Source organism: Bufo bufo, chromosome 6, assembly GCF_905171765.1.
Source record: "Bufo bufo chromosome 6, aBufBuf1.1, whole genome shotgun sequence".
In the NCBI taxonomy this organism is placed as follows: Eukaryota; Metazoa; Chordata; class Amphibia; order Anura; family Bufonidae; genus Bufo; species Bufo bufo.
The window spans coordinates 260,373,617-260,393,987 of NC_053394.1; the positions used below are offsets into that span (position 1 = coordinate 260,373,617).

The following is a 20,371-nucleotide window of genomic DNA, read 5'->3' on the forward strand; positions in this document are numbered from 1 at the left end:
AAGACGTTTTTTGTTTTTGAAGTCCTTCAGTCTCAGATGCCGTCTGATGGTTATGGGGCTGCAGTCAGCACCAGTAGGGACTTAATTTGGGTCGAGGATCGTCCAGTGTCTTGACGGACAGCCAATTGGATCCTCCGGCTCAGTGCTGATGAATTTTTTTTGGGTCTTCCATTTGACTTTTTTGTTCCATAACCCTTAAGGATCATTTAAGAAATTCCAAATGACTGTCTTACTGTGTCTCACCTCAGCAGCGATGGCGCGCTGTGAGAGACCCTGCTTATGCAGTTCAACAACCCGACCACGTTCAAAAAGGGAGTTTTTTTGCCTTTGCCATCACAACTTGTGACTACCTGACAGAAAATGACAATGAATCCACATCTTTGCACAGATTAGGCATGTGGTCCTAAAATTTTGATCAGCTGAAAAACAGCCTGTTTCAGTTTAACCGCTATTTTCAATTAATTGAATGCTCAAAAAATGTTTTGTCTCACTCACACTTCTTCTTGTTGCATGTTGAAGCTCTACTTGGAACCTTGTTAACCACCTCAGCCCCCTTAGCTTAAACACCCTTAATGACCAGGCCACTTTTTACACTTCTGACCTACACTACTTTAACCGTTTATTGCTCGGTCATGCAACTTACCACCCAAATGAATTTTACCTCCTTTTCTTCTCACTGATAGAGCTTTCATTTGGTGGTATTTCATTGCTGCTGACATTTTTACTTTTTTTGTTATTAATCGAAATTTAACGATTTTTTTTGCAAAAAAATGACATTTTTCACTTTCAGTTGTAAAATTTTGCAAAAAAAAATGACATCCATATATAAATTTTTCTCTAAATTTATTGTTCTACATGTCTTTGATAAAAAAAAATGTTTGGGTAAAAAAAAAATGGTTTGGGTAAAAGTTATAGCGTTTACAAACTATGGTACAAAAATGTGAATTTCCGCTTTTTGAAGCAGCTCTGACTTTCTGAGCACCTGTCATGTTTCCTGAGGTTCTACAATGGCCAGACAGTACAAACACCCCACAAATGACCCCATTTTGGAAAGTAGACACCCCAAGGTATTCGCTGATGGGCATAGTGAGTTCATAGAACTTTTTATTTTTTGTCACAAGTTAGCGGAAAATGATGATTTTTTTTATTTATTTATTTTTTCTTACAAAGTCTCATATTCCACTAACTTGTGACAAAAAATAAAAACTTCTATGAACTCACTATGCCCATCAGAGAAGACCTTGGGGTGTCTTCTTTCCAAAATGGGGTCACTTGTGGGGTAGTTCTACTGCCCTGGCATTTTAGGGGCCCAAATGCGTGCGAAGTAGTTTTAAATCAAAATCTGTAAAAAAATGGGCGGTGAAATCCGAAAGGTGCTCTTTGGAATGTGGGCCCCTTTGCCCACCTAGGCTGCAAAAAAGTGTCACACATCTGGTATTGCCGTACTCAGGAGAAGTTGGGCAATGTGTTTTGGGGTGTCATTTTACATATTCCCATGCTGGGTGAGAGAAATATCTTGGCAAAAGACAACTTTTCCCATTTTTTTATACAAAGTTGGCATTTGACCAAGATATTTATCTCACCCAGCATGGGTATATGTAAAATAACACCCCAAAACACATTGCCCAACTTCTCCTGAGTACGGAGATACCACATGTGTGACACTTTTTTGCAGCCTAGGTGGGCAAAGGGGCCCACATTCCAAAGAGCACCTTTCGGATTTCACCGGCCATTTTTTTACAGATTTTGATTTCAAACTACTTACCACACATTTGGGCCCCTAGAATGCCAGGGCAGTATGACTACCCCACAAGTGACCCCATTTTGGAAAGAAGACACCCCAAGGTATTCCGTGAGGGGCATGGCGAGTTCCTAGAATTTTTTATTTTTTGTCACAAGTTAGCGGAAAATGATGATTTTTATTTTTTTTTCTTACAAAGTCTCATATTCCACTAACTTGTGACAAAAAATAAAAACTTCCATGAACTCACTATACCCATCAGCGAATACCTTGGGGTGTCTTCTTTCCAAAATGGGGTCACTTGTGGGGTAGTTATACTGCCCTTGGATTCTAGGGGCCCTAATGTGTGGTAAGTAGTTTGAAATCAAAATCTGTAAAAAATGGCCGGTGAAATCCGAAAGGTGCTCTTTGGAATGTGGGCCCCTTTGCCCACCTAGGCTGCAAAAAAGTGTCACACATCTGGTATCCCCGTACTCAGGAGAAGTTGGGCAATGTGTTTTGGGGTGTCATTTTACATATACCCATGCTGAGTGAGATAAATATCTCGGTCAAATGCCAACTTTGTATAAAACAAATGGGAAAAGTTGTCTTTTGCCAAGATATTTCTCTCACCCAGCATGGGTATATGTAAAAAGACACCCCAAAACACATTGCCCAACTTCTCCTGAGTACAGGGATACCAGATGTGTGACACTTTTTTGCAGCCTAGGTGGGCATCGGATTTCACCGGCCATTTTTTACAGATTTTGATTTCAAACCACTTCTCACGCATTCGGCCCCTAAAATGCCAGGGCAGTATAACTACCCCACAAGTGACCCCATTTTGCAAAGAAGACACCCCAAGGTATTTCGTGATGGGCATAGTGGGTTCATGGAAGTTTTTATTTTTTGTCACAAGTTAGTGGAATATGAGACTTTGTAAGGGAAAAAAAAATTAAAAAAAAATCATCATTTTCCGCTAACTTGTGACAAAAAATATAAAATTCTAGGAACTCGCCATGCCCCTCACGGAATACCTTGGGGTGTCTTCTTTCCAAAATGGGGTCACTTGTGGGGTAGTTATACTGCCCTGGCATTTTCCAGGGGCCCTAATGTGTGGTAAGTAGGTAAATGACCTGTGAAATCCTAAAGGTGCTCTTTGGAATGTGGGCCCCTTTGCCCACCTAGGCTGCAAAAAAGTGTCACACATGTGGTATCGCCGTCATTTGGTTTTCTTTTACCTCTCCCTCTAACCCCTCCCCCCTCCTCTCCCTCTCTACTCCGTCCACTGCTCTCCAGATTTGCTGTCCTTATGTTGAGGGCCAAGTGGCCTTACTCGCTTTTGCCATGGCTTCTGTTGTAATTGCCTCATTGAATGCCAGGGGTCTGAACGAGCCATGCAAGCGGTCTCAGGTGCTCTCACTGCTACAGAAAGATGACGTTTCGATTGCATTTCTCCAGGAAACTCATTTTAAGACGGGAAAACTCCCAAAACTGTCCCCAAACTTATTCCCACAATGGTATCATAGCTCATATACCTCGGCTAGCAGGGGTGTCAGCGTGGCCATTCACAAGTGTCTGCCCTTTAAACACTCTGCAGTGCTTTCGGACACAGAGGGTCTCTTCTTGTTCGTGAGGGGACACATCGCTGACACACCTGTCACCCTAGCCAACATATATGCCCCTAACAGGGGTCAGATCCCTTGGCTTGTTCAGACCCTAGCACAACTATCTGCTTTTAGCGAGGGAATGCTCATATTGGGCGGTGACTTTAATGCCACTCTGGAGCCAGTCCTTGACTCGTCCTCCCAGAGATCCGAGTTATCCCAAAAGCTTCTACGCCGTCTGAAGACTGCGTTGAAAAGATTACAGGTTATAGATGTTTGGCGCATTATGCATCCCTCTAGCTGGGACTACGCGTTTTATTCCAATGCTAAAACCTCTTTCCACAGACTGGATTACATATTTCTGTCCTCCCCCCATGTTTCTCAGGTGGTAGATACGAGGATAGGTAACATCACGCTGTCTGACCACGCCCCTGTCTTTTTCCATGTATCTATGACCGCCCTCCCCAGAAGGGAACGGCTGTGGCGCCTTAATGACACCTTGATCTCTGACCCTGCCAATGCATCTAGAATCTCCTGGGTTATGTCAGAATTATTTTCCCTTAATACTGCAGGAGCCCCCCCCCCCCCCCTCTCCCTCCGTCCTGTGGGAAACCCATAAAGCAGTAGTCAGAGGTGAACTAATAGCCCTGGGCTCCCATATCAAAAAGGTACGCTCCCAAGCGGTGAACGACCTGCTGTCCCGTATAGCACGTCTAAAACTGACCCATAAGCAATCCCGGGCCCAAGCTGTGGCCGTTGAATTGGTGGAGACCAGGACGGAATTGAAAAACTTGCTTAATGCCAAATCTGCGAAGCTTATCTTTCGCTCCAAATTTAAAGCCTATGCTCATAGGAACAAAGGGAATAGACTGATGTCTGCCATGGCTAAGCAGCGTCACGTGGATTCCTTTATTCCGGCAATCATAGACGCAAAAGGCAATATGTGCGTCTAGAGCGCTCCCTGCTTACTACTAGGGACACGGATCCTTTGGGGTTTATCCCCTTGCTCACCAGGTGGCTCCTCCTTCTCACCCGTATGGAAGGGCATGTTAGTAGAATGGGCTAGACCAGTGATGTCCAACCTACGGCCCGCGGGCCGCATTTGGCCCGCGAAGCCGTGTCATGAGGCCCACGCAGTGACCGTACTTTATCAGCGCAGGGCGCGTTGCGAACGGCACAGGCAGCAAAGCGATGCTGCCTGTGCCTGCAATCTCCCCGCCCAGCCCCGCCTCCTAGCTAATTTATTTACTGCACTTGCCTCTGTGAATTTGAAGAGAAGCGCCGTAATCTCGCACAGGCGCACTGGCAGAGGCATCGAAGTGCGCATGCACCGTCTTCCTGGCCTCTGCCAGTGCGCCTGTGCGAGATTACGGAGCTTCGCTTCAATTTCACAGAGGCAAGTGCAGTGAATAAATTAGCTAGGAAGCGGCTCTGGGTGGGGGGATATCTGTGGAGGACACTGAAGGGGGAGGATCTGTGGAGGACACTGAAGGGGGGATCTGTGGAGGACACTGAAGGGGGAGGATCTGTGGAGGACACTGAAGGGGGGATCTGTGGAGGACACTGAAGGGGGGGGTCTGTGGAGGACACTGAAGGGGGGGATCTGTGGAGGACACTGAAGGGGGGGATCTGTGGAGGACACTTAGGGGGGGGGGTCTGTGGACGACACTTAGGGGGGGGGGGTCTGTGGACGACACTTAGGGGGGGATCTGTGGACGACACTTAGGCTGGGTTAACACGGGCGTTGCGGGAAAATGTGCGGGTGCGTTGCGGGAACACTCGCAATTTTTCCGCGCGAGTGCAAAACATTGTAATGCGTTTTGCACTCGCGTGAGAAAAATCGCGCATGTTTGGTACCCGAACTTCTTCACAGAAGTTCGGGCTTGGGATCGGTGTTTTGTAAGATTGTATTATTTCCCCTTATAACATAGTTATAAGGGAAAATAATAGCATTCTGAATACAGAATGCATAGTAAACTAGCGCTGGAGGGGTTAAAAAAATAATAATAATAATTTAACTCACCTTAGTCCACTTGATCGCGGCCCGGAATCTCCTTCTGTCTCCTTTGTTGAATAGGACCTGTAGTGAGCATTAATTACAGGAACAGGACACTTAGGGGGATGTTGGGGTGGGAGGTCCTGGAGGGGTGTTTGGGTGGGGGCTCTGGAAGGGGTGGGAGGTCCAATAGGTATGTGGGGGTGGGAGATCCGGGAGGGGGGGGCCATAATTTTTTTGCTATGGGGCCCAGTAATCTCTAGCTACGCCCCTGATTGTTAAGATTGGGCGGGCACTGGAGCGATAGAGCGCCCTGCTGTAGGAGAAGCCAGCGGGAGATGAAAGGAGGAGGGGCCAGCTCCTGGTGGTGTCGGGCACACGGCGCAAGCATGGCGGTGGAGGATCTGATTGAAGCCTAAAGACCAGACATCAAGGTAGACCTGCAGAAGAAGGTGACAGCGCAGTATGTGATGTATACATGTGTGTAATGTATGTAGTGCAGTGTGTGATCATCACATACTGCACTACATACATTACACACATGTATACATCACATGCCCCCTCACAGTAATAATGCCAAGATATGTGCCCCCTCACAGTAATAATGCCAAGATATGTGCCCTCCTTACAGTAGTTATGCCCTGATATGTGCCCTCCTCACAGTAGTTATGCCCTGATATGTGCCCCCTCACAGTAGTTATGCCCTGATATGTGCCCCCTCACAGTAGTTATGCCCATATATGTGCCCCCTCACAGTAGTTATGCCAGATATGTGCCCTCTTCACAGTAGTAATGCTCACTCGTGCCCCCTCACAGTAGTTATGCCCTGATATGTACCCTCCTCACAGCTCACAGTAGTTATACCTTGATATGTGCCCTCCTCACAGTAGTTATACCCTGATATGTGCCCTCCTCACAGTAGTTATACCCTGATATGTGCCCTCCTCACAGTAGTTATGCCCAGATATGTGCCCCCTCACAGTAGTTATGCCAGATATGTGCCCTCTTCACAGTAGTAATGCTACGTGCCCCCTCATAGCGTTTGCATTTCTTTCTGGCAAAGCTACCTGGTTCCGGCCCGCAAAATTTATACCAAGTCTAGTGCGGCCCTCAGACGAAAAATGGTTGGCACCACTGGGCTAGACAATATAAGACCAAGGTACTCACATTCCCAAACACATGCACCCCACTCTCCTCCTTGCAGTTTTACATACACCCGGAAGCAAAGGTGCCTTCGGGCATCTGGCCCCTCCCGGCTGAGATTCCCTTGAGTAAAATCCGAACCCCAGATGGAAACCTAGATTGGAGTTTGGTCTTAAATGATCCCAGAGTCAAAAACGCCTCTTTTCTCCAGGTATTCGCCTTACAAAAAGATATTAAACTGCTTAAACTACCACCCCCAACTTCCTCTGCCTCCCCCTCCTGGCTGGAAAAATGGCTATCAGACACCCGTAAGCTCCCTAAACCGCTCTCCACTATATACAAGGAGTTGCTCTCAGCCTCCCCTCCTGTACTGCATTTCCTCAACTCTTGGGAAGTGGAACTCTCCATCCGCCTCTCAGACCCAGAAAGAGCATTTATCCTCTCCCACTCTCATGGTTTTAGTCGTTGTATTAGAGTACAAGAGAATTCATATAAGCTACTTACAAGATGGTATAAGACCCCGGAATTTCTGCATAGGCTTAACCCGGACATTCCAAGCACGTGTTGGAGATGCGGAAAAGACATAGGCTCGCTTTCACACATTTGGTGGTACTGTGAGAAGTTTGACCTATGTTCTGGTCAAACATAGAAGCTTTGATAAACGTGGTCTGTGCTACTCAGGTCGAATTGGATCCCAAACTGATCCTTCTTTGGTATCCCAATGACTCGCTTTCTCCCTCTAGATCTGACCTACCCACTATGCTTATCACAGTGGCGAGACTGCTTTTTCCGCTGCTTTGGAAAGATGTTGAACCTCCATCTGTGCCGATGTGGAGAGATAAGGTCGATCAGATCTATAGATTTGAGTAACTTGCTCACTGGGAGACTTTCACGTGTCCTCGCTTTCTCAAGATCTGGTCGCCATGGAAAAACTATCGAAAGTTTAACTAACAGAGTAGAAAGGTCCTCAAACCTATGTTCTGGTCAAACATAGAAGCTTTGATAAACGTGGTCTGTGCTACTCAGGTCGAATTGGATCCCAAACTGATCCTTCTTTGGTATCCCAATGACTCGCTTTCTCCCTCTAGATCTGACCTACCCACTATGCTTATCACAGTGGCGAGACTGCTTTTTCCGCTGCTTTGGAAAGATGTTGAACCTCCATCTGTGCCGATGTGGAGAGATAAGGTCGATCAGATCTATAGATTTGAGTAACTTGCTCACTGGGAGACTTTCACGTGTCCTCGCTTTCTCAAGATCTGGTCGCCATGGAAAAACTATCGAAAGTTTAACTAACAGAGTAGAAAGGTCCTCAAAGTTCTTCATTGAAATCAATGGGCTCTCTCTGTAATATGCAAAAGTATCAGGTTCGGTGGAGTGAATGATGCTCTTCGTAGCCTTTCTGCTACATAGTTAATAGTGACATTGCAATGTAATTTAATTACACTAACAAATAGCAAAGCCATACCTTTTATTGGAGGTATTCTGGTGGGCTAGTCTGACTTTGTATACATGTCCCCTGCGCAATAGCTTAAGCCCTACATTTCTGTATATATTTATTTTATATATACCTGTTTTATGGTGTATTTTACTTCAAAATAGTGTCTTAATCTGCTGTGCAACATTTTTATTAAACATTATGCCCCAGAATTTAGAGTCATTTGCGCTATAGTAAAAATTGAGTGTGGATTGCTGGTTGCTCAGGATTTAGAAAATACAGTATATAAAATGCCCATGGAAAACTGTCATATATCACTGGGCACAGGGATTATTGTCTATTTGTATTTCTATTTTAAACATTTGCCTTAATCCTGGTGATTTTTATAAATTTTTCTACAGCCTTTAGGTATTACTTTGTAAAAACCATTATTAGCGAACATCCCTATGGGTCCGTTTTGGAATCTGGTGAAAATCAGCAGGGAAATCCACAAGATAACTGTGTACCAAATTATGTCGATTTTTGTGCAGACTTACTGTAGAAGTTAAAAACAGCATTGGTTTAAAATGATGCTATTGTAAATTGCGCTACAAACATTTGCAGCATTCTGTTCAGTGTTGGCATACCTCTACGGTATGTCCACAAAGCATGGATATTCTGCAGCATTTACCGTAGGAGCAAAGTGGATGCTATTTTATGAAATTTTATCTAAACATTATTCAAAATTGTGTGCCGAACCTGCATGCAAAATGACCTGCTGTGTGGATTTTGAATCCGTAGGATGTCAATTTATGTTTTGCTGATTTTCACATTTTGCAGTGCATAGCGTGAAATTCACAGCAAATCTCCCAACAAAAATTGCATAGAAAACATTGCGATTTTACAGCAGATTTTGTCGGAAATTTAGTGGCGAATATGCAATGTATAATTGCCATTGCAAATTACATCTTGTATTGATGCATCGTTGCAGTCTTTGTTACTTTTATGTTTTTTTTATCAGTTTCCATTCTATGTTTGAGTGCCAAGTAATCAATATTATACCTCTGTACACCTCTTTTAAGATTTTTTTGAGCTTTGATTTAACAGTATACTTATTAATTTAATACATCTATGAAGTTTAACTTTTTTAAGCCATTAATGTGAAAAAAAAAAAGAAATCTCTTTTCCACCCCTACCCCAGTACAGAAAAAATACATTTAATGTAAATGTTAATGGCCAAGATGTATGTTTTGAAAAATGTATCGAGTAGGGCACATGGAGTCAGAAATTAGTTGGTACACATAAATAAATTAGCCTAGCTTTAAATAAGACAGTGGCTAAAATGATGTAACTTTTGATAAATGTGGGCCAGACTTATAAAATTTGAATTTCCATGAGCCACGCAAACATTTTTGGAATATATATGCAACTCAGTAATACATTAGTGTAGGTTCAACAAAGGTGACCCATGCTGTAACCTGAGTGCAGCAGTCTGGTCTGTATCTTATCGGCATTTTTCAGGCCTCTCAAGTAATTTGCCTATGGCATAAGATGACCCTTGAGATAATGTCACATTAGTTTGATGTAAATGCAAAAGACATAGGTCAGTCATTTTACCTCAGTAGCTGTAATAGCTCCATAAATATGTATATATCTGTAGGAATAGGTCATATTTTTCATAATGGATGTCATGTATAAAGCGTGTCATGTTAATGTGAAATTGGAAAATATCTCAAAGCCACAAAAATGTCTAATATTGTGTAAGCAATAAGTTGCACATGAGCCTACTACTTGCTGTTTTCACATACATTTCCATATTTAGATGAAATTCATATATCCCAATGACTGACCAATGCTGCTTTTATATATATATATATATATATATATATATATGTGAACCCTTTGGAATGATATGGATTTCTGCACAAATTGGTCATAAAATGTGATCTGATCTTCAAGTCATAACAATAGACAATCACAGTCTGCTTAAACTAAATTACACACAAATAATTAAATGTTACCATGCTTTTATTGTACACACCATGTAAACATTCACAGTGCAGGTGGAAAAAGTATGTGAACCCCTAGACTAATGACATCTCCAATAGCTAATTGGAGTGAGGTGTCAGCCAACTGGAGTTCATTTAATGAGATAAGATTGGAGGTGTTGGTTACAGCTGCCCTGCCCTATGAAAAACACACACCAGTTCTGGGTTTGCTTTTCACAAGAAGCATTGCCTGATGTGAATGATGCCTCGCACAAAAGAGCTCTCAGAAGACCTACGATTAAAAATTGTTGACTTGCATAAAGCTGGAAAGGGTTATAAAAGTATCTCCAAAAGCCGTGCTGTTCATCAGTCCACGGTAAGACAAATTGTCTATAAATGGAGAAAGTTCAGCACTGCTGCTACTCTCCCTAGGAGTGGCCGTCCTGTAAAGATGACTGCAAGAGCACAGCGCAGACTGCTCAATGAGGTGAAGAAGAATCCTAGAGTGTCAGCTAAAGACTTACAAAAGTCTCTGGCATATGCTAACACCCCTGTTAGCGAATCTACAATACGTAAAACACTAAACAAGAATGGATTTCATGGGAGGATACCACAGAGGAAGCCACTGCTGTCCAATAAAAACATTGCTGCACATTTACAGTTTGCACAAGAGCACCTGGATGTTCCACAGCAGTACTGGCAAAATATTATGTGGACAGATGAAACCAAAGTTGAGTTGTTTGGAAGAAACACACAACACTATGTGTGGAGAAAAAGAGGCACAGCACACCAAAATCAAAACCTCATCCCAACTGTGAAGTATGGTGGTGGGGGCATCATGGTTTGGGGCTGCTTTGCTGCGTCAGGGCCTGGACGGATTGCTATCATCGAAGAAAAAATAAATTCCCAAGTTTATCAAGACATTTTGCAGGAGAACTTAAAGGGTTTCTGTCACCCCACAAAACTCTTTTTTTTTTTTTTTGGATAGTTAGATTCCTTATAGGGCGATATTGGAGAATATAATAGTCTTACTTACTTTTATGCGGCCGATTCTTTATAAAACGAAGTTTTATAATATGTAAATGAGGGCTCTACCAGCAAGTAGGGCGTCTACTTGCTGGTAGCCGCAGCAGCAATCCGCCCCCTCGCCGTGTTGATTGACAGGGCCAGCCGTGATCTCCTCCTCCGGCCGGCCCTGTCAGTAATTCAAAAATCGCGCGCCTCTGGTCATTCGGCGCAGGCGCTCTGAGATGAGGAGGCTCGTCTCCGCCGATGACATCACCGAAAGAGAAGACGTCATCGGCGCAGGCGCACTCAGGGAGTGCTGAGGAGACGAGCCTCCTCATCTCAGAGCGCCTGCGCCGAATGACCAGAGGCGCGCGATTTTTGAATTACTGACAGGGCCGGCCGGAGGAGGAGATCACGGCTGGCCCTGTCAATCAACACGGCGAGGGGGCGGATTGCTGCTGCGGCTACCAGCAAGTAGACGCCCTACTTGCTGGTAGAGCCCTCATTTACATATTATAAAACTTTGTTTTATAAAGAATCGGCCGCATAAAAGTAAGTAAGACTATTATATTCTCCAATGTCGCCCTATAAGGAATCTAACTATCCAAAAAAAAATATATGAGTTTTGTGGGGTGACAGAAACCCTTTAAGGCCATCTGTCCACCAGCTGAAGCTCAACAGAAGATGGGTGTTGTAACAGGACAACGGCCCAAAGCATAGAAGTAAATCGACAACAGAATGGCTTAAACAGAAGAAAATACGCCTTCTGGAGTCGCCAAGTCAGAGTCCTGACCTCAACCCAATTGAGATGCTATGGCATGACCTCAAGAAAGCGATTCACACCAGACATCCCAAGAATATTGCTGAACTGAAGCAGTTCTGTAAAGAGGAATGGTCAAGAATTACTCCTGACCGTTGTGCACGTCTGATCTGCAACTACAGGAAACGTTTGGTTGAAGTTATTGCTGCCAAAAGGAGGTTCAACCAGTTATTAAATCCAAGGGTTCACATACTTTTTCCACCTGCACTGTGAATGTACATTGTGTGTTCAATAAAAACATGGTAACATTTAATTATTTGTGTGTTATTAGTTTAAGCAGACTGTGATTGTATATTGCTGTGACTTAAAGATCAGATCACATTTTATGACCAATTTGTGCAGAAATCCATATCATTCCAAAGGGTTCGTATACTTTTTCTTGCAACTGTATATAGCACGTCTATGCACCTTTCCTTATTGTCTGTAGCTTTTTCATCTCACTGGAATATATTTTCTATTTTCTAAATTCCTAGGATATCGTAAATTCCCTCCAACCCCAGAAGCACCTGCTGCTTACAGGTAAGGACAGGACTCTGCCCCGAGTCACGTCTAACATGTCACAACGTCTGTTCTTCCAGGTTATTTGTCTCTTTATTTCACTTTTAGATTACTTTTGCATTGTGTTTCTTCTGTAGCGTCAATCTAGACACACAGAGTTGATTTGCTGCAAATCCGCAATTAAACTATTATCTATTTATCCTGCCTATGCATACACACTTTTTTGCCTTTTGTGTAAATTTTTTTTGTACATGTTGCATCTATCAACAGTGTTAAAAATACAACCGTTATAGGTATCCTCTCAATTAACAAACCTAGCTTATACCCACGGGGTTCATAAACATGCCAGGCCTGTATGGGAATGAATCAGCTGCTATATGTGATGTCATGAGCACAAACTTAAAACCTATAAATGCATTCACGGCATAGTAGTAAGAATAAACAGACTGTCATGACACTGTACTGGACATAGTTCTTGCTTTCCGGTTCCAGTAGAAGAGTGCTATAAATGTTTGATATTATATTTGCCTGGAAACACAAAAATGTTGTGTATTCTGCCAGAGCAGGAGCAGCTGAGCAGATTGATATATAGTTTGTGGGAAATAATATTATAATATTTACAGTACATATATAGCGCCACCATATTCTGCAGAGCTTTACAATTCAGTGGGTTCATGTACAAAACAAAAGACATCACAAAGTTACTGGCTAATATACAACTGAAAAACTAGGAGTGAGGGCCCTGCTCACAAGAGCTTACAATCTATGAGGAAGTGGGGGTGACACATAAGGTAGTTGATTGTGATATGTACAAACCGGATTCCAAAAAAGTTGGGACACTATACAAATCGTGAATAAAAACTGAATGCAATGATGTGGAGGTGCCAACTTCTAATATTTTATTCAGAATAGAACATAAATCACGGAACAAAAGTTTAAACTGAGAAAATTTACCATTTTAAGGGAAAAATATGTTGAATCAGAATTTCATGGTGTCAACAAATCCCAAAAAAGTTGGGACAAGGCCATTTTCACCACTGTGTGGCATCTCCCCTTCTTCTTACAACACTCAACAGACGTCTGGGGACCGAGAAGACCAGTTTCTCAAGTTTAGAAATAGGAATGCTCTCCCATTCTTGTCTAATACAGGCCTCTAACTGTTCAATCGTCTTGGGCCTTCTTTGTTGCACCTTCCTCTTTATGATGCGCCAAATGTTCTCTATAGGTGAAAGATCTGGACTGCAGACTGGCCATTTCAGTACCCGGATCCTTCTCCTACGCAGCCATGATGTTGTGATTGATGCAGAATGTGGTCTGGCATTATCTTGTTGAAAAATGCAGGGTCTTCCCTGAAAGAGATGACGTCTGGATGGGAGCATATGTTGTTCTAGAACCTGAATATATTTTTCTGCATTGATGATGCCTTTCCAGACATGCAAGCTGCCCATGCCACACGCACTCATGCAACCCCATACCATCAGAGATGCAGGCTTCTGAACTGAGCGTTGATAACAACTTGGGTTGTCCTTCTCCTCTTTGGTCCGGATGACATGGCGTCCCAGATTTCCAAAAAGAACTTTGAATCGTGACTCGTCTGACCACAGAACAGTCTTCCATTTTGCCACACTCCATTTTAAATGATCCCTGGCCCAGTGAAAACGCCTGAGCTTGTGGATCTTGCTTAGAAATGGCTTCTTCTTTGCACTGTAGAGTTTCAGCTGGCAACGGCGGATGGCACGGTGGATTGTGTTCACTGACAATGGTTTCTGGAAGTATTCCTGAGCCCATTCTGTGATTTCCTTTACAGTAGCATTCCTGTTTGTGGTGCAGTGTCGTTTAAGGGCCCGGAGATCACGTGCATCCAGTATGGTTTTACGGCCTTGACCCTTACGCACAGAGATTGTTCCAGATTCTCTGAATCTTCGGATGATGTTATGCACAGTTGATGATGATCGATGCAAAGTCTTTGCAATTTTTCGCTGGGTAACACCTTTCTGATATTGCTCCACTATCTTTCTGCGCAACATTGAGGAATTGGTGATCCTCTACCCATCTTGGCTTCTGAGAGACACTGCCACTCTGAGAAGCTCTTTTTATACCCAATCATGTTGCCAATTGACCTAATTAGTGTCAATTGGTCTTCCAGCTCTTCGTTATGCTCAAATTTACTTTTTCCAGCCTCTTATTGCTACTTGACCCAACTTTTTGGGGATTTGTTGACACCGTGAAAATTGGAATCAACGTATTTTTCCTTTAAAATTATACATTTACTCGGATTAAACGTTTGATCTGTCATCTACGTTCTATTACAAATAAAATATTGACATTTGCCATCTCCACATCATTGCATTCAGTTTTTATTCACAATTTGTTTAGTGTCCCAACTTTTTTGGAATCCGGTTTGTAGTGGTTGAGCCATTATTGAACTGAAAGCAGTAGTGTAGGCTGAGAAGATGTGTTTTTAAGGCACATTTGAAGGTAGGGAAGTTGGGAATTGACCTGCTATTCTGGGGGAAGAGCATTCCAGAGAGTAGGTGCAGCTCGAGAAAAGTCTTGAAGACGGCAGTGAGAGGTATGAATTATGGAGGTTATTAATCTTAGGTCGCTAACAGAACAGAGAGCACGAGTAGGGTGGTAGATGGAGATGAGGGAGGAGATGTATGGAGGTGCAGCACTGTGGAGAGCTTTGTGGGTGAGGGTGAGAAGTTTGAACTGTATTCGGTGGTGGATGGGCAACCAGTGATGTGACTGGCACAGACTAGTGACATCAGTCTAGTGGGTGGACAGATAGATGAGCCTGGCTGCAGCATTTAGGACAGACTGAAGGAGAGAGTTTAGTGAGAGGGAGACCAATTAGTAATGCGTTGCAGTAGTCAAGACGAGAATGAATCAAGGCAACTACAAGAGTTATGGCTGTTTCCACCATAAGAAAATAAATACACTGCTCAAAAAAATAAAGGGAACACAAAAATAACACATTCTAGATCTGAATTAATTAAATATTCTTCTGAAATACTTTGTTCTTTACATAGTTGAATGTGCTGACAACAAAATCACACAAAAATTAAAAAATGGAAATCAAATTTTTCAACCCATGGAGGTCTGGATTTGGAGTCACACTCAAAATAAAAGTGGAAAAACACACTACAGGCTGATCCAACTTTGATGTAATGTCCTTAAAACAAGTCAAAATGAGGCTCAGTAGTGTGTGTGGCCTCCACATGCCTGTATGACCTCCCTACAACGCCTGTGCATGCTCCTGATGAGGTGGTGGACGGTCTCCTGAGGGATCTCCTCCCAGACCTGGACTAAAGCATATGCCAACTCCTGGACAGTCTGTGGTGCAACGTCACGTTGGTGGATAGAGCGAGACATGATGTCCCAGATGTGCTCAATTGGATTCAGGTCTGGGGAACGGGCGGGCCAGTCCATAGCATCAATGCCTTCGTCTTGCAGGAACTGCTGACACACTCCAGCCACATGAGGTCTAGCATTGTCTTGCATTAGGAGGAACCCAGGGCCAACCGCACCAGCATATGGTCTCACAAGGGGTCTGAGGATCTCATCTCGGTACCTAATGGCAGTCAGGCTACCTCTGGCGAGCAGATGGAGGGCTGTGCGCCCCTCCAAAGAAATGCCACCCCACACCATTACTGACCCAATGCCAAAACGGTCATGCTGGAGGATGTTGCAGGCAGCAGAACGTTCTCCACGGCGTCTCAAGACTCTGTCACGTCTGTCACATGTGCTCAGTGTGAACCTGCTTTCATCTGTGAAGAGCACAGGGCGCCAGTGGCGAATTTGCCAATATTGGTGTTCTCTGAAAAATGCCAAACGTCCTGCACGGTGTTGGGCTGTAAGCACAACCCCCACCTGTGGATGTCGGGCCCTCATATCACCCTCATGGAGTCTGTTTCTGACCGTTTGAGCAGACACATGCACATCTGTGGCCTGCTGGAGGTCATTTTGCAGGGCTCTGGCAGTGCTCCTCCTGTTCCTCCTTGCACAAAGGCGGAGGTAGCGGTCCTGCTGCTGGGCTGTTGCCCTCCTACGGCCTCCTCCACGTCTCCTGATGTACTGGCCTGTCTCCTGGTAGCGCCTCCATGCTCTGGACACTACGCTGACAGACACAGCAAACCTTCTTGCCACAGCTCGCATTGATGTGCCATCCTGGATAAGATGCACTACCTGAGCCACTTGTGTGGGTTGTAGACTCCGTCTCATGCTACCACTAGAGTGAAAGCATTCAAAAGTGACCAAAACATCAGCCAGGAAGCATAGGAACTGAGAAGTGATCTGTGGTCACCACCTGCAGAACCACTCCTTTATTGGGGGTGTCTTGCTAATTGCCTATAATTTCCACCTGTTGTCTATCCCATTTGCACAACAGCATGTGAAATTGATTGTCACTCAGTGTTGCTTCCTAAGTGGACAGTTTGATTTCACAGAAGTGTGATTGACTTGGAGTTACATTGTGTTGTTTAAGTGTTCCCTTTATTTTTTTGAGCAGTGTATATTTCATTCATTTAAATTCTTGCTCATTCTAGGCTCTGAAGACAAGGAGGCGGTCCTATCAGTGATTGACAAATACATGTTTTACTGAATCCCCCCCCCCAAAAAAATAAAAATAAAAAATACATATCAATCTGCTCAGTGCCTCCTGCCCACAGCTCAGACACCATGTGACAGTTTCCTTTTAAGTATTAATTCTGTATTAATTAACTTCATATATTCTAAATGTATAGTTGTGTTGTCAAAGTAGGTACCCCAACCCAGCATGACATACATGTGGACAAGTTGATAAGGATTGGTAGCACCAGGAGGGCCAGCAATGCATACTCCACTTGATTTTCCTGTTTGATATAAATGAAGCTTAATTACTGTATAAGGCAAAGTTATGCAGCCGCCTGCCATATTTATGAGAGCTTTGCTTGCAGTTATTTACATTTTGAGACTGTGTTCTTCTTAAGCCATGTGTTGTGAACCCTGGCAGTCTGTTCTGGTGGACAAACAGGCTGCCAAAGTTCACTGTATTTGACATAGATGCCGGCCTTTGGCCGGAAAAGAATACTGCATCCAACATTTTTTGTCTGGCTGCCGCTACTGTTTGGCCGCTGCTCCAGTCCCTGCCTTATTCCACTTCCTGTTCTTGGGCTACACCCCTGAAACAGCTTGTCCGCTTAGTCAATCGCTGGCTGACCCGAGTGATCACTGCAGCCAGTGATTGGCTGAGCTGGTGGTTCAAGTCGTTTCCAGAGTGTCAAGCCAGAGAACAGGAAGTGGAGAGGAGCGGTTACAGGGCAGTGTTGAAGAACAGCGGTGGGGGTAACATGAGTACTTCTGTTACCCAACTCTGATCACATTTTTTATAAAAAATTATACCCCTTTCTAATGTGGAGATGTCTGTGCATAAACGACCATATGCAGCATACTCAACTCAATTATACACTCACCTAAAGAATTATTAGGAACACCATACTAATACGGTGTTGGACCCCCTTTTGCCTTCAGAACTGCCTTAATTCTACGTGGCATTGATTCAACAAGGTGCTGATAGCATTCTTTAGAAATGTTGGCCCATATTGATAGGATAGCATCTTGCAGTTGATGGAGATTTGAGGGATGCACATCCAGGGCACGAAGCTCCCGTTCCACCACATCCCAAAGATGCTCTATTGGGTTGAGATCTGGTGACTGTGGGGGCCATTTTAGTACAGTGAACTCATTGTCATGTTCAAGAAACCAATTTGAAATGATTCGAGCTTTGTGACATGTTGCATTATCCTGCTGGAAGTAGCCATCAGAGGATGGATACATGTTCTCATTCTGTTTACGCCAAATTCGGACTCTACCATTTGAATGTCTCAACAGAAATCGAGACTCATCAGACCAGGCAACATTTTTCCAGTCTTCAACAGTCCAATTTTGGTGAGCTCGTGCAAATTGTAGCCTATTTGTAGTGGAGATGAGTGGTACCCGGTGGGGTCTTCTGCTGTTGTAGCCCATCCGCCTCAAGGTTGTGCGTGTTGTGGCTTCACAAATGCTTTGCTGCATACCTCGGTTGTAACGAGTGGTTATTTCAGTCAAGGTTGCTCTTCTATCAGCTTGAATCAGTCGGCCTATTCTCCTCTGACCTCTAGCATCCACAAGGCATTTTTGCCCACAGGACTGCCGCATACTGGATGTTTTTCCCTTTTCACACCATTCTTTGTAAACCCTAGAAACGGTTGTGCGTGAAATTCCCAGTAACTGAGCAGATTGTGAAATACTCAGACCGGCCTGTCTGGCACCAACAACCATGCCATGCTCAAAATTGCTTAAATCACCTTTCTTCCCCATTCTGACATTCAGTTTGGAGTTCAGGAGATTGTCTTGACCACACCCCTAAATGCATTGAAGCAACTGCCATGTGATTGGTTGACTAGATAATTGCATTAATGAGAAATAGAACAGGTGTTCCTAATAATTCTTTAGGCGAGTGTATATCTCATACCAAAACAGTCCATAAACCGCATAATAGTGTAAAATAGGAATAAATGTGCCAGCTTATATTATTTCCTGTTATTGCCATGCAAGAGTGATTAGTCAGTGTAGGGTGCAGCATAATAAACAGGAGCTTTCTTACGACATTTTATAGTACAGCTACCTGGAAGGAGTTCATGACAGAGATAATATGGTCATGATAATCAACTGCTGCATGAGTGTTGTGTTCTGGAGACGTCGGGGCACTTTCCTCCAGCCTAGATTGTCACATATTGAATGTAACAGTTTTCGGCAGGATTAACCACCTTTATCATTTTGACCATTACCTTCCTGGTAAGGAAAGGCATCTGTTATTTTGTTTCTAGGCTCCTACGAATTGTCGAATCTTCATGCTGGGGTCAAGACTTCATTTTCTGATGGATCAATGGTGGATCCATTTTTAATATAACAAAATCTAGGCTGAACTTTAATTGACTTTGACTTTAACGGGATCCATTAGGTTCCTGTTTGTTTACTTGGTAGCTATGATATTCTGCCTGTCAAAAGAAGCACAAACCTGACGGAGCAGCCCTGACAGATGCCAACTTTCCAGGACAATGCAAATAGCATATAAAGATTGTCAAATGCTTTCCACATCCCAAATGTCAGTACTGCCTTGCGCTATCCTTCACTCAGTTGGCTGTACTAGCAGAGTGGCTTGATGGCTCCTCACTCGTAGCACACAGCATCTGGGGTAGGCAATTTTTCTAATTTATTAATTACAGACAACTCCTTTAAGGCTACTTTCACACTTGCGGCAGAGTGATCCAACAAGCAGTTCCATCGCCGGAACTGTCTGCCGGATCCGGCAATCTGCATGCACTAATACATTCCTATGTAAAAAAAATGCCTGATCCGGCATTCAGGCAAGTGTTCTGTTTTTTTGGCTGGAGATAAAACCGTAGCATGCTGCGGTATTATCTCCGTCTTGAACAGTCAAAAAGACTGAACTGAAGACATCCTGATGCATCCTGAACGGATCGCTCTCCATTCAGAATGCATGGGGATAAAAAAACTGATCCGTTCTTTTCCGGTATTGAGCCCCTAGGACGGAACTCTATGCCGGAAAATAAAAACGCTAGTGTGAAAGTACCCTAGGGGTAAAGTCCATATGCTGATTGGGTAGCAAATCTTCATAGAAAATCTTATAATTAGTGCTCCTCTCTACCATGACCACCTTTGGGAGCAAGTAAACTGAGGGCAAAAGATTAAGATTGTGGTCCCATGTCGCTTCCTTATTTCCTCCATTTTTGGTGATCTACAGTACTTTCAGTTGTCTGTTGCTTCTTTCTATGCTCATCTGCCATAATTTATAGTGATCACATGGGGCAAGGTGGGGGCCAATATATATGTCTGATACTCTGGTAATAACCCCCATGCTACAGTGACACATAGGCAGCCACATCAGAGTGACACTGTCTTCTGCAGTGGATTGCCTCTTAATCCAGAGGTTAGGCAGCCCAACTGTTAAATTAGGGCATACCTTGCTGAATCTCCATACAAGAGCACACAAACGTAAATTGCTGACCAGTGATGGTCAGTTCGCAGTGTTCGCCAGTAAGGTAGACTCACCCGTCCGGCGATGCACAGGCAAGCCCTTACCTGTGCCTGTGTCGGGAGCCGGTCTGAAATCATATGCAGTCACCGGGAGC

At 43.8% G+C, this 20,371-nt stretch overlaps 1 protein-coding gene across 1 annotated transcript in view; it reads left to right on the forward strand.

The window, feature by feature from the left end:
• Positions 1-20,371, forward strand: part of LOC121003653 (neurotrypsin-like) — a 105,876-nt gene that overhangs the window by 30,347 nt on the left and 55,158 nt on the right. Inside the window, exon 2 of the mRNA XM_040435510.1 lies at positions 12,173-12,218. Within this exon, the coding sequence (XP_040291444.1) occupies positions 12,173-12,218 (46 nt within the window). The remainder of the gene's footprint in view (positions 1-12,172; positions 12,219-20,371) is intronic.